The sequence below is a fragment of the Muntiacus reevesi genome, chromosome 6 (genome assembly GCF_963930625.1).
Source record: "Muntiacus reevesi chromosome 6, mMunRee1.1, whole genome shotgun sequence".
NCBI classification, from domain to species: Eukaryota; Metazoa; Chordata; class Mammalia; order Artiodactyla; family Cervidae; genus Muntiacus; species Muntiacus reevesi.
Window position 1 is genome coordinate 53,569,753 of NC_089254.1, and position 15,027 is coordinate 53,584,779.

At 37.8% G+C, this 15,027-nt stretch overlaps 1 protein-coding gene across 2 annotated transcripts in view; it reads left to right on the forward strand.

Moving 5' to 3' along the window:
- The window catches only part of DOCK4 (dedicator of cytokinesis 4), a 468,861-nt gene that overhangs the window by 271,577 nt on the left and 182,257 nt on the right, over positions 1–15,027 (forward strand). For both annotated transcript variants that reach the window (XM_065939085.1, XM_065939086.1), the window contains exon 13: positions 10,446–10,571. In XM_065939085.1, the coding sequence (XP_065795157.1) occupies positions 10,446–10,571 (126 nt within the window). The remainder of the gene's footprint in view (positions 1–10,445; positions 10,572–15,027) is intronic.

Consider the following 15,027-nt stretch of genomic DNA (forward strand, 5'->3'; position numbering starts at 1 on the left):
AATCCAGAAAAGAGGAGGTGTAGATACACATAGAGTTGGTTCAGTTTGCTACACAGCAAAAACCAATACACCATTGTAAAGCAACTATACTCCAATAAGAATTGCTAAAAAAAAAAAAGAATAATATTAAATCTTGATGAGAACAGAGAGCGTTTGTGCCACGTGTGTTACAGTCGACTTCTTCCCTTCCACCTGGCCCTACTCAGCATGATGGAAGTTCTGCTCTGGGTGTTTTGTGGCCAAGAAGGTAGGACTGCTTCTCCTTTCAGCTCTCAGTCAAGGGATACTGTATCTTATCAAGAAGTGAAGACCTCCAGTGTCTCTCACAATTGTGAGTTGCACAGGCTACATTCCTGGCAGAAGTGGCTCAGAGGTTGAGGTCTCCCTTCTACCATCTGGCTACCACTCATAAGGCAGAGGCTGTGTCCCAGACACAGAAAGTTGAGAATACTGAGGCATCAATTGCCCTTGCTCCAGCTCACTCATTGGCTGGAGATTCCACACGAGGAGACCAGAGGCTACTGCTCCAGCCTAGCTTTTGCCACATAAAGCAGGGGTGTCACTAAAGAACAGACTGCTGTACCCACCTCCAGTTCTGGAGCGGTGGATCATAGACTTGGCCCAGAGAAGAGGCAGTTTATAAAAAGAAGCTCTCCTGAAAGAAAATGGCTTTATTTGATACACTCTGCAGAAATTTAAATCTATAGGATCTCTTGAAAACAGTGGACATGGCAGGGAAAATTTTTTTTGTCAGAAAAGACTGAAAGAAAGGGAACAGAACCTCAGAAAAATTCCACCAAGCTCACCAACATATAAAATGAGAATACCAAAAGGAAAGGAGAGAGAAAAAGGAGCAGAAAACATATTAAAAGAAATATTGACAAAAAACTTTACAAATTTGATAAAAAGCTGATGTTCACGTCCAGGAAGCTCAATGACTCATCAATTTTACTCTTCCTCTTTCTGATCCCATTTTCCAGACAACAGTAAGAACACTTTCTTAAAACACAAATTGAATCATGTTTCCTTTATTTAAAATTCTCCAATAACTTCTTGTTGCATTTGTGTTAGATGTTAGTTGCTCAGTCATGTCTGACTCTTTGAGCCCACCAGGCTCTTCTGTCCATGGGATTTCCCATACAAGATGACTGGAGTGGGTAGCCATTTCCTTCTTCAGGGTATCTTCTGGACCTAGGGATTGAACCCCAGTCTCCTGCATTGCAGGTAGACTGCCATCTCAGCCACCAGGAGGGATCCCCTTGTTGCATTTAGAATAAAAGTAATTGATCATGGCTTCCATGACTGCTGCTTATCTTCTGGTCTCCCCTGCAGCCTCATTTGACTCTGCTCAGACACAGTGGCCTTCTTCCATCTTCTCCATCACCCCAAGCTCTTTTCTGTTGCAGAATCTTTACACATGCTCTTTTCTCTGTCTGGAGCACCGTCTCCCCATTTTTTGCATTGCCATTTCTTTCTCTTTCCAAGCTTGAATGTTACTCTTTCAGAAATGACTTCTAAAACCATTTACCTTTTATTATTTTTATCTCGACTTCTGGTTTAATTTCTTTATGACAATTATCACAGTTTAAAAAGAAAAATTGTGGTAGGATACTCAAGAAGTTGTTAAACATGTATTAATTCTAGTAAACAGAACTCAGTAATTGAGGTAAAGAAGTACATTTCCTTCCATAACAGAAACTTTAGTACAGTTTGACATATGCATGTACTACTTAAAATTTTTTTAATCTAGTTAAATTTTAAAATGCCCAATTCTTTAATGACTAATAGACAACATCTATTTCATGAATGAATCAAAGACACTTATCAGATATTTGCTTAAGTTTGTTTCTTTGACTTCCTAGTACCAAATAGGAAAACATTAAAAAATAATCTACTGAGCTCTAAGGAGGTTGCATTGTCTTTTCTAGCTTTGAGACTTAAGGCCCTAATTTCTGTATCCAGCTCTGCTTGTTAGACTCAAATGCTCTCAAGTTTTTTCACATTTGTAAGTAATAATGTGAGGAACATCTGTATTTCAGAATATGACTTTAAAATAAAGCCTTAGAAATGGGATTATTAAGGAAGAATATGAGATTTTTGATGAATTTTGCCACATTAACAAGGTAAACAGCAGCTTGGATGGTCATTTTGGGATAAAACCTGGGACAGGTTATTGAGGACATCAAAGACAGATGTCAGAGATTTTTGAAAAGTTTGGAACCTGTAGATTCAGGATTGCAGTATTAATTCATAAGAGTGGAAAAAAGAAGAAATTGGAGACTGAGTGGAAGAGACTGGTTTCAGACGTAGGTTTGCTTTCACAGTCTCTGTGTGCCCAAAACAATCAATGAAGTTCATGCCTATCCTCTGTGATGACCAATGATATTAACTTTAATCCCTCCTTAGTTCTCACCTAGACTGTTAAATTTATCCATAATTTGTATCCTGCCAAGTCTTCTTCTTTTGTGCTGCCAGAATCCTCTTTGTCATATAAAAACCTGTTCTGTATCTCTTTTCCCATTTCAGGTTTTATTGGTTCATCACTTGTGATGCCAACTTGACTCCTTCCTGTGTGGTTTGTAAGGCAGGCTTTCAGTCTGGCCTAGCCCCCTTTCGTGTCTCCCCCTACATTCTACCTTCAACCCAACATACCCTTCTTTGGATTTTGGAATTAGTAGCCACATAGAGTTATGGTACTGTAAGTGTTCATACCCCCAGAAGTGTATGCCTTTATGATAGTATTAGAAATTAAACTAGTGATACAGCCTTCAATAATTTTACTAGGAACTAGAAGACCTCAGTGATTTCAAAACAAAGCGAGGCGAAGACATGTCTTTTACCCATTCTATGTTTTTCTGTCTTTGCTCACAACTCCCTGCTGTATTTTATGTCTTCTCTTTACTCCATTCTAAAAAAAAAAAAAAAAATCTCCTTTGATAAATTATTCCCTGCCTTTTTTCATTTAGATTTTGCTATGTTATATATGATGATTTTTTTTTTTTCAAATCTTTTACGCTTGTTCAATTAGTCTTATCTTCCAAACTGAGTTTCTTTAAATTTTACAGTATTCTGGCTGTATTGAGATAAAAACCTAATTCAGGGTTCTCTATTTGCCACACTTTATTTTGAGAAAAAGTAAATGAAGCAAGTTTTTTGGCTTTCTTTTAGCATGTGGATGTTTTTAAATGCTGAAAATGAAAAGAAAAGACCATTTCAGTTCGGTCATCAAACTTCATGAGATTTCTAATTGAGAAAATTAAATGACTCAAGATTAATAGATATATGCCAACTATGTTCTTCATTTCCTCCCCTATAGGTCACTTCAGAAATTTGTTTGTTATTAGTTTGGGTTTGTAATTTGATCTTTGGATACCCCACTTGTGATGATATTTTTGCACTATTATCTATTCTTAGCTCAGATGTTTTTAGCACATGTATTTGTAGAACATATACTTTAATATGCTACCATTTTTCTTCTATACTTGTATAGAAACTTAGGCGAATTAAAAAGAAAAATGTAATTGTGTGGTGTCAAGTACTTTTTACATTTTTTAAGTCCATTACTTAATCTATTATGGTTTTATTTCATACTTTAATTTGGCACATTTGTAAAATTTTTTTGACGCAAAGGGCAGTCTTTGAATTAAATATTTGTGAGATTGATAGTTCTTAAATACTATTAAATAGAGTAAATTTTTGCTCACTTAATTAACTTACCCATTTACAATTTAATTGTGCATTAAGGCACACTGTTCTATATTCTTCACAGACTGCTTGTGTTATTGGGAAACAATAGAGATTGCAAAGATTGTTAAATAAATTGGCTTTTGACACATGGTAGACTGCCTCTTGTAACTTCCTCTTCAACTACAAACACATAAAAATGCTGGATAAATTATAACCAAGATGTGGTAAGAAATAGAAAACAAAGCTTCAAAGAAAGGAAGGGACATCTTGCTGACTTTTATGGTGGTAGTGGTGGTTTAGTCGCTAAGTTGTATCCGACTCTTTCGATCCCTTGGACTATAGCCTGCCAGGTTCCTCTCTCCATGGGATACTCCAGGCAAGGATTCTGGAGTGGGTTGCCATTTCCTTCTCCAGAGGATCTTCTGGACTCAGGACTCGAACCCTGGTCTTCTGCATTGCAGGCAGATTCTTTACCAACTGAGCTATGAGGGAAGCCCCACTGACTTGTATATGAAGGTCCAACTGGAGGGATAAACACTCCAGTCGGCGCTCCAACAGGGAGGAAGGGTGTGAACATAGGTCCTGACAGTTGGAAGTTTAAGTTTTAAATATTCCATGGAAGTCAAGATGTGATTTGTTATATCTGCTCCCTTTCCCTCATTGCTGATTATTTTATGATGGATTATTGTTGTTTATTTTACTGTGACCCATTTTCAGTGGGTGTTGCTTTATTCACAGGAATTCCATGAACTGTGGGAGTGAACATGGTAGTGTGGAATGAATATACATTTCCTTTTTTCAGGCTCCTCCACTGGGACTGGTTACTTACCCTGAATTTCATTGCTATGGATTTTTCCAAACTGCTGAGTTAATTTAAATTCAGTGGCTTAAGCTTAGGTTTTTCTGTCTCATTGGGGAATCATCTCCTCTCATCACCTTCTTAAAACAGAGAACAGTTCTTTCAAGCCCAGTATTAGAAGACTCATTTCTAAGCATCACTTGTGTATTCCCTAAACCATGTCTCCTAGAAGTTGAGATAATAAACTATCAGGAAAAGACTAAATAAAAGGTAGAAAAATGGGTTCATAGTGAAAAAGAAAATAGGAAGCAATGACCAGGGAGAGTTTTTTAATCCATTCATCAAAAAATATTAAGCATCTCTAATCTAATCTAAGCATCTCTAATCTAATCTAATCAAGAGGAACTAAAGAGCCTCTTGATTAAAGTGAAAGAGGAGAGTGAAAAAGCTGGCTTAAAACTCAGCATTCAAAAAACTAAGATTACGGCATCCGTTCCCATCACTCCATGGCAAATAGATGGAGAAGTAATGGAAACAGTGACAGATTTTATTTTCTTGGGCTCCAAAATCATTGTAGATGGTGACTGCAGCCATGAAATTAAAAGACACTTGCTCCTTGGAAGAAAAGCTGTGACCAACCTAGATACTAGATAGCACATTAAAAAGCAGAGACATTACTTTGTCGACAAAGGTCTGTCTAGTCAAAGCTATGGTTTTTCCAGTAGTCATGTATGGATGTGAGAGTTGGACTATAAAGAAAGCTGAGCACCGAAGAACTGATGCTTTTGAACTGTGGTGTTGGAGAAGACTTTTGAGAGTCCCTTGGACTGCAAGGAGATCCAACCAGTCCATCCTAAAGGAAATTGGTTCTTAATATTCATTGGAAGAACTGATGCTGAAGCCGAGGCTCCAATACTTTGGCCACCCGATGTAAAGAATAACTCACAAAGACCCTGATACTGGAAAGATTGAAGACAGGAGGAGAAGGGGATGACAGAGGATGAGATGGTTGGATGACATCACCAACTCAATGGATATGAGTTTGAGCAAGCTCTGGTAGTTGGTGATGGACAGGGAAGCTTGGGCCGCTGAGCTGGGGTTGCAGAGTCTGACATGACTGAGCAACTGAACTGAACTGTCCTCTTGGTGCTTAGCTTTATTGGTGAAAAAGAAATAAATAGAATTTCTTAAATTATTTTAAAGAAGAAGTCATTGAAGAAAAATTAGTGTACTGCTTAAATAGCAAATGAGCACAGCGGAAAGAGAAGCAATCATGTGATTATAACAGCAGTGGTAGTTGTAGTCGTAGCTGCTAGCATTTTTAAGCACTTCCTTTATAGCTGGCATTGCCCAAAGTATTTTATGGAGTTATTTTACAAATGTGAAAACCAAAGCAAGCACAGAGAAGTTAACATTGAGGCAGAGTCATGATGCTGTATGACAGGCTCCTTAAACTGCCCACTTAATCACAACGTGTATTTATCAAATATATTTGCCATGAATTTCCGTGTTTGCATTGGTATACATTTGCTATGTGTTATTTGGTTCATTGGTGGCAAAATGGCTGATCTAGTCTAAAATCAATTTTGCCTGCTGCTTAATAAACCTTGCTGTGCTTGCCATTTTATGTAAAAGTGCAGAATTTCATGAATTTAAAAGAAATCATCTCACAGAGTGAATTAGCTTCAATTCCTAAGAAACTAGAGTTCCCAAAGAATCAAGCACATTTGGTTTAACAGATACTAAGCCTTTCTCTCCTGCAGTTCTGCTCTGTAAGCTATTTAATCTTGAAAAAATGTTGCTTTGTGATTCTAGATTCATTATTAATTAATGACTAAGTCTCTGTTTAAAATTAGTTTAAAAATCTTTATAATTGGGTCTTAAATATCTAGAGTGATTTTTTTAAAGCTTAGCTTAATGCTTGTTTCTCCTATTAAGAGTAGCGTTTTTTCCTTAGCAATTTCCTTTTTGTTATTTATGTTAAGTGCCAGAAAAAAACTGATTGTGGTACATTATTGATCTATTTGTAAAATTAAAAATTTAACCTAATTTGATTGGTTGTCATAAAAATTCTTCCCTGAAATTTCAAATTCCATCAGTCATAATTTTTCTTTACTATAATATTCCTATCATGCATTTAACCCATACTGCTTCATATTCTACTTACGTGTGTGTGCCTTTTATTATTGGATGATCAGCTTCTATGGAGCAGGAACCCTATCACATATTAATACATTCTTATATCTTGCCTTTCATATTCCTCTCAAGCTGAAGTTATTGCCTTGCCCAAAGAGGACAGTTTAAATTGTGGTAGCAGTAAGTTAAAGTGTGCAGATAGAATTTTAGAAGTTGCTTCAGTCCTAGAGAGAGGGTTAAGGTGAGGATAGTAAAGTGATCTGACAAGAAAGAAAATAGGAAGAAAATACTGCTCTGTGAACATGCCTTACATCTTGAGCTACTCTCCTGAAAGGAGAGGATGAATCCTCAGGTCATCATAATGGGTGAATATTTGATAAGTCTCTCCTTTATAGTGAAGAATAGTTTCTTAGTGTTAATACCATATTTCTTATTATCTAGTGAGTCATTTGTCCAACCTGTTCATTGTAGTCAGCATAATTAAGAACCACTAGAAAAACAGGATCAGGAGTTTCCCTGATTGAAAAATAAATAATATTACTATGGCTCTTGGTGGGCTGGTTCCTATGGACTCACTATTATATCATGTTTCTTTGACTTGCCACTCTTTGAAGTTTGTTATGCATTGTGATTTTTTATGGAAATCGAATAGATGATTTAGGAAGAGCCAAGTACACTGTAGTCAAGCCCTTGGCCCACCTGACCTCCCCAGTTCTTAATTCTCTGTGAGTTCTTCATTCTGAAGAAATTGGGTCACTTCAACTGTACCTTGCCCTCCCTGCAAATTGATATCAGTTGGCCAAACAAATGAAATCATTATCCTGGGCTTTCATCTGTGTCTTTCTAAACCTTCAGATTGAGAACTACTATGTCTTCTAACCAAATGTTAGGATGCATCCAACTCTAGAATGTCTGGTTTTTTTTCTCCATACTATTTTGTATATTTTCCCTCATCACTTCCTCATTGCCTCCTTTCTGTCCATTGTCTCCTACATGGATCCTCTCTATCCTCTTGCATTCTCTCATCTCTATGACTCTGGCTGTCTGGAGGACATTGAGGCATTTTTTTGTTCATGATTACATCTATGTCTTCCCCGAAAACATATTTTTTCTTTATTTCCTATGTTCAATTGTCTTTAACATTCACATTGATTGAATGCCTTTATTTTCTCATTGTCTTATCCTTTCAGCACACGCGCACACACACACACACACTCATACTCTCACACACACATAGGAGTGCTAAGTCACTTCAGTTGTGTCCGACTCTTTGCAACCCTTGAACTGTAGCCCACCAGACTCCTCTGTCCATGGGATTCTTCAGGCAGGAATACTGGAGTGGGTTGCCATGTCCTCCTCCAGAGGATCTTCCCAGCCCAGGGATAGAACCTGCATCTCCTGTGGCTCCTGCATTGCAGGCAGATTCTTTACCACTGAGCCATAAAAAATATATGTTTTATATATATATAAAATATATAATATATATAATATATATAAATTATATATATATATATATATATATATATATATATATAAATTCACTGATGGTTAGATAAATTCTGGCTCTAGTAGAGCCAAACAAGAATCCTGGTCACTTTTCCTTCCTTCAACCTCTACCCTGAATAGCAGGATCTGTTTGTTTTTTCATTATTGTTTAATTCTTTTCTCTTCTTACTTTCTACATACCATATGAGGTCGCTAGTATCTCTGATCAGGTCCTTTGATGAGAAGTTCTAATAAAATGACCTGCTCTTGCAAAACATCACAGGACCTCAGGAATTTAGTGCATGTGATTCTCTATTTGAAAGCATTGCTGATAGTACCCCAGGACTGGAACAGTGTTCTGCCCAGCAGGAGAGACTGTTATTACATACCCTATCTGGCACACACTGCTATTCTACAAATACCAGACCCTGATGATGTTCATGATGATGGTGACAGTGTGGGTGAATGTTTTGAAGGCAAAAGGACAGAAGTAGGAGGAGAACAGAGACACCAGTAATGAGGTGGGGGTAGTGAAGAGCGTGAGTCAAGAAGAAATAGCTGCTGAGACAGATGGATTACAACATGTGTTAGTTTATCTTTGTTCGCCGGCCTCTGGGTTTGGCTTTTTTTTTTTTTTTTTTTGCCTCTGGGTTTTAAAAGGAGCCAATAGTACCACATCAAAGTTGTCACCATCAAATCTCCATTTTATCGCCTCAGTCACCCAGCTCACATGGGGTGAGGGTGGGGAGTAAGCTAAAAGATAGTTAGGTAAAAATAAGATGAAGATTTAATTAAAGTTCCTGAGTGCCTGCCAGATTTAATCTAATTCTCACAACAACTTTCCAACACCAACATTCTATTAGATCCACACGCCGGAGGACTCGGTGATGCAGCCACATCCTGGCCTTCTTTGCTTACATCGCTACCTCATCCTGGTTTGGTTTGAACCCCAGGAAAGACTTCATCTTCTCTCTGAGCATAATGCTTTTTTTAAAAAGACAATTTTTTCTGATGTTTTATGCACTCTGAAAAGCAAGCAAACAAGCCAACAGAGCACTGCTTTAGTTGTTGTTGCTTCTTATCACTGAAGGGGAGTGAAAGGGAGATCCTGATCTAGATGCATGGCAAATGTCTTACACATTGGTTTCATCCCAGCCTGATTGTTGCCAGGCTTATGGTGTATGTTGGCAATTAGCTTCATAGTGCTGTGTGGTAGGAATTGGGAGTAACAAGTGGCACAATAGTAAGGGTGTTATTGAGTGAAAAGGGTGATGAGAATGTAGATGGAGGATTTTTAGAGTACGGTTTGATCATCCTCTTGATTCAATCATCCACATTCATTTTGAGTTCAGGTTAATGATGATTGAAAGTTTTTTTAAAAAAATAAGTCACCTTTGACTGGTTTCATTTTCTATTACTAATGTAAGTGATGGGCTTATTTTTTTGTTTTAAAATAATAGATGGAAAAAGGAACAGGGAACTAAAAGGCTTAAAGAGAAGCAGCATGTTGAAAATAGGAAACATATTAAAAGAGATAAGACATTAATTTTTTTCTGTAGCTCTTGCCTGAGATTTGGAAAAATGAGGTATGAAAAATGTGTCATTTAGTGTCTTCAATATAGTCTACTGTGGTCATGTCACTATAATTGGGCTAACCAAAAAAGATAATTTTTGCCATTTTACTGACTAAATTTCTTTTTATCAAAATGGCCTGCATCTTGCTATATATGCTCACGAGAAAATAATGTGATTATGAGTTTGTACCGTATATAATATTAAGAATACAATGTTGGTTTCATTTTAATCACCTTTCTTACTTAAAAAAAAAAAGAAAGAAAGAAAGAAACAGCTATGGATATCCTTAAAATCCTTGAATTTTGATGTCTTTAGATTTGTGCTCATCTTTATGGTATTTGATAAGTAATTATTCACAGACTTTATAGAGTTTTTAAGAAATTAGAACTCCCATTTTAAGATCAGTGTCTTCCAGGGCTGAATAGCCCCTGCCATTTGCAAGGATGAGTTTGGTGCAGGGGTGTTTCTGTTAGGCAGGGAATGGAGAAGTGGGTGTTGGGACTAGCAGTCAAGCTTCCTCTTCTTAGTGTTCTGTTCCAAGTTTTTTCCAGCTTCTAGGAAGCTTCTTTATAAGTGAATAAACTAAGGTGGTCAAATTGGGAAAGTGTTCTCTAGATATTTGTCTTATAGACTGTTAATTTTGTCTGAATGTTAATCTTTAGTTTAAAACAATAACACCATAGATTTGGACTTGAAACAATTTCAGTTTCTGTTCATGCTATTTCTGACCTTCTGTTTTTAATTCTGTTCTCATTTAATTTAGGTTTAGCTGTTTCTTTACAACTCTTGCATGGAGACATTGAACAAATCAGAAGGGAATACTCATCAGTATTTTCTCATGGAGTATCCATCACCAGGAAGTTGGGTTTTTCTAATATTATTATGCCTGGTAAGTGACTCAGAATGAACCACATGATGAAATATGGCTATTTTGTCTCCTTTTGGCACTTGAGAAAGTTTCAAACTGTCAGCTTCAAAGAGTTCAAATGGGCCATGCTGAAGAATAAATTGAGATACTTAATTCTTTTTTTTTAATCTTTACATTTTTTTCACATCAGGATGGATAACTTGTGGGGGCCATGCCTGCTTTTCATTATGACCATAATAAGAAGGAAAACTGAAGTTGAATACAGAAAATATTTTACCCTTTGGTGTGAAGTATTATTGAAGTCACTTAGGGGAAATCCTTACAAATTTTGATAAGAACATTTATTAAGCAATGGTTAGCCTTTCTTGGAGGATTTTCCACCAGAGGTATATGTGTATGTAACTAAGCAGCCATATGCAAATGCCATATGTATTTTTGGTTCTATTTGTATATATACATCAGATCTATATTAGCAACCAAAAGAGGCTCCAAAAGAGAATCCAAAAAAACGTTTGAGTGGAAATGGTGGAGATTAAGGAAATTCACACTATCAAAGTAAACGCCAAGTGATAGTCTTTCGTAGGGTCCTGCATCCTACTGTACACAACCGAGCAAAAAAATAGAAAAACCAAACAGTCTCAAATTGTTGACAGTATTTTTAGAAATAAGATCCTTTAAGTCACTGTTTAAATCCCATGTGTATAAAGCAAACCGTGAATATTGCTTCAGACGAGGCCTCTATTAACAGCTGTAAGACTTAGTGGTGGGATTGTTGTCCATAAAGACCTAACACGTTGCAGAAACTGACCGGCATTGATCGCTGTGGCATTTGATCTTCTGATGGAAATCACTCATGCAGGGAGGGCTAAGAGAATAGCCTGGAAAGTTTCCTGAGATGACCTGACCCAGCCTGAAGACCCAGTCTGCCTGAGCATCTCCTGTTACTATTGTCAAAAATGACTGTTTATAGCACTGTTTACTTGATGGCATGTTATCCACTGGCTCTTGGAACCATTCATTATTTCCTTCAGTTGCTATAAATAGCTAGTATTTCCTCTTTAGCAGAAAAGAAAAAAAATTTCATCCCACTGGGAACCAAATTGAGGGGTAAATCTAATATAAAAAACATATTTTAGAACAGAATGCAGCCAGCTGCTAGAAGAATTCCTCAGCTTGGTCTCCGAGCAGTATCATTGAGAAATGGAAAAAATATCAAGCAACATGACACTTCACTGGCTGAATAATTGTCTGGGATGTGCTCTGCTCACGCAGTTCTTGTCTGGCTTTAATGATGGAAATGAACTTACTGTGGAATCAGGCTTGCTTCTGTCCCTTCCCTGCACCATGTTATAATGGCAGGGTTGATGCTGACCAGGGACTCAATCTTCCCAGACACATGTCTACAGTGCCTGAGACTGCAAGAGATTTTTTTTAAAGCACTTTCCTTTTCTTCTTTCATTTTTTTTTTTCCTTTGGCTTCTGAGTCTTACAAATTGGATGGAGAAGGGAGAGATGTGTGTATAAACTTAAACAGCTGAAAAGAAAGCAACTTTACAACTCAATGGAATGTTTTACATTGGCAAATGCAACAGCCATTGTTTTGTTTTTCTTTATTTTCAGAATTTTGACTTGCCAATTAATTTTCACTCTCTCACTCGTGGCTTTGATGAAAACTTGAGCTGAGTTTTCAATGAGAAAAATGTATGTGAACAGCATTTCTGATCCCAGTGTTGTACTGACAGTCTGCTAATATGATGGGTTTTTTTTCCTTTTTCTAGACTTGTTCTTCAGGGTTAATTTGGGTTCTGATAGAGGTCAGGATGGGTGAGGTGTGTGTTTATACTTACAGGACCTTCATTAATTTAGTCACTACCTTTCTGCAGAATGAATTATCTGTGGTCCTGACACTAATGGGAACATACACACAACTTTTCTTGAGGGTCACAGAGTGTCATCAATGCCATACTCTTTTTGGAATGGGAAAAACATGGAAATAGAAATTCAAGTCTTGGTCTGTCTTTTACATGAGTTGATCTCTGGAATGTCATCTGGTATAAGGAGGCAACCTGCCCCTAAGTTTTTGCCTTGTCACAAAGCCCTCTGTTACTAAGGGTCAGTCATTCAGCACTTTATTTCTTAACCCTACAGAATTTCCAAAGAAGAAAAGTTTCTCTCTATGAAGCTCCATTACTGCCACTTACAAACCAAATAACCCTACAGAAAGTTCCATGGTCTGGTCTCTGAGCTTATGAGAGGGGCGGCACTGAAAATGTTTCAATCAGTGCTCTCCAGCAGAAACATAATATAAGCCACAAATATAACTAACTTTTCTAGTAACCACTTTAAAAAAAGGTAGGAAGAAAGAGATGAAATTAACAGTATATTTTATTTAATCCAAAGCATCCAAAATATCCTTTTCATAGATAGCCCATATAAAAATTTTGTAATGAGTTATTTTACACTATTTCAGCTTAAGTCTTTGAAGGCTGGTAACTGTTACACTTTACAGCACATCTCTTTTCAGCCAAGTCCCATTTCAAGGACTCAGTTGCCACGTGTGGCAGTGGTTACAGGATTGAACAGCCAAGCTCTAAATGTCTTAACAGACTGTACTAAGCAGAGCTTGAGCCTTTGATGAATACCAGGAAGGACTAATTTTCCACCCGCCAGACATTTTGGAACAAAGTCGTCTGATGTGTCAGGAACGTCGTGGGCGATCAGGCCATGCCCTCCTCCCACCCTAGGGGTCCACTCTTATTCTGAGTTTGTGATTCTTCCTGGGCAGTCATCCTGGTCTCCATGCTTTATCTCCATACCTGTATACACTCTCCTGGAGACTCATTCTCATGGGTGTGTGTGTGTTAATTGCTTAGTCATGTCCGACTCTTTGTGACCCCATGGACTAGCCCACCAGGCTCTTCTGTCTGTGGGATTCTCACGTATAAACCAGTAAAACTGTCCCTGATTGTTTTGTGTGTATGCTCAGTGGCTCAGTTGCATCCAACTCTGTGTGACCCCATGGACTGTAGCCCACCTGGCTCTTCTGTCCATGAGATTCTCCAGGCAAGAATACTGGAGTGGGTTGCCATTTCCTCCTCTAGGGGATCTTCCTGACCCAGGGATCAAACCCACATCTCCTGAGCCTCTTGCATTGCTAGGTGGATTCTTTACCACTAAGCCACTCTAATTAATACCTTCCAGTGCATTCACTTTTAGTACATCTTTAAAGTTCCTAATCCTACAAGGACTTATAGGAAAGTCGTAGAATGATGGGGCCATGAAGGGTTGAGATTTGGAGACTAGAAGACCTTGCTAAAAATTACTAACAGAGCCTATGTGTCAAATGGTTGCCAACAATAGTAGCTGTGATAGTGACTTCAAGATTTAAGTTTATTTTCCAAGTGCCTTCAAGAGTAAGCCTCCTTTTTGTTTTTTAGGCAACAGTTCAGGTAAGTCAAATTTCTATTTGGTAAAGTTGACTAGATAATGATTTACAAGACTGGGAAAAGAAAAATGTTGTAGATATATTTGCCTCCCATTTAAGAAGATATGTAGTTTTATTCTTTTAAATATATATATTATTAGTATTATTTACCACTTACTGGAAGAGATACGTACATCACCAGATGGAATTGCCTCAATTCTTTTAGAGAAAGAGATGGGAACCTACTTGAATTGGTCTTCTCTAAAAAATATATCCTAAATCTAACTAAAATTCACCACCCCCTAGGCCAAGTCATGGACCTCGACATCACACAGTTGCAACTGGTCTATTTAAATCTGAACCCCCTCTTGATCCCCTTACCAAGGGGACAGTGATCTCTCAACCAACAAATGCCACAGTGACCAAGGAGAGAGAGAGGCTAAGAGTCTATTGTGTCACCCTAAGGGTGGATCCCCACCCAAGTTCACACTGGGGGAGAGGCTTGTGCCCCCAGATTAGTAAGCTGACATGCCCTACTGCCCATGGGTATAGGACTTTCCCTAACTGCTACTATCAGAGATGCATGTGTTGTCCTAGAGTGTAAAGGGCACCCTGTTCCTGCTCCTTTTTCTCTGCACTGCTGCCTGGAAAGCCCCTCATGACTGCTGTTGCTATCATTTGCCACTGCTTGTTTGATAGTCAACAAAAAAAAAAATTAAAAATCTACCCCCTCAAAAGTTCAACATCTCAGTGTACTCTTTTAAAATAAAACAGAAACAAAACACCAGGTATGTTTTACTCAAGCATACTCCATGTGAGAAATCCAAAGTTAATTTTTCATCCCATGCATAAATTTTCCTTGTATGTGGTTTGCTTTGATTTCAGTTACGTGGAAACCTTGCCCTTGCCCCTTGCTCTGTCCCCTCCTTGAAGATGTCCCGAGGTAATGGAAGTTTAAGTGTGCATCGCATGTTGTATTCATTTCCTATGACTGCTGTAACAGATCAGCACACGTGGAGTGGCTTAAAACAATGCAAATGGACTACAGTTCTG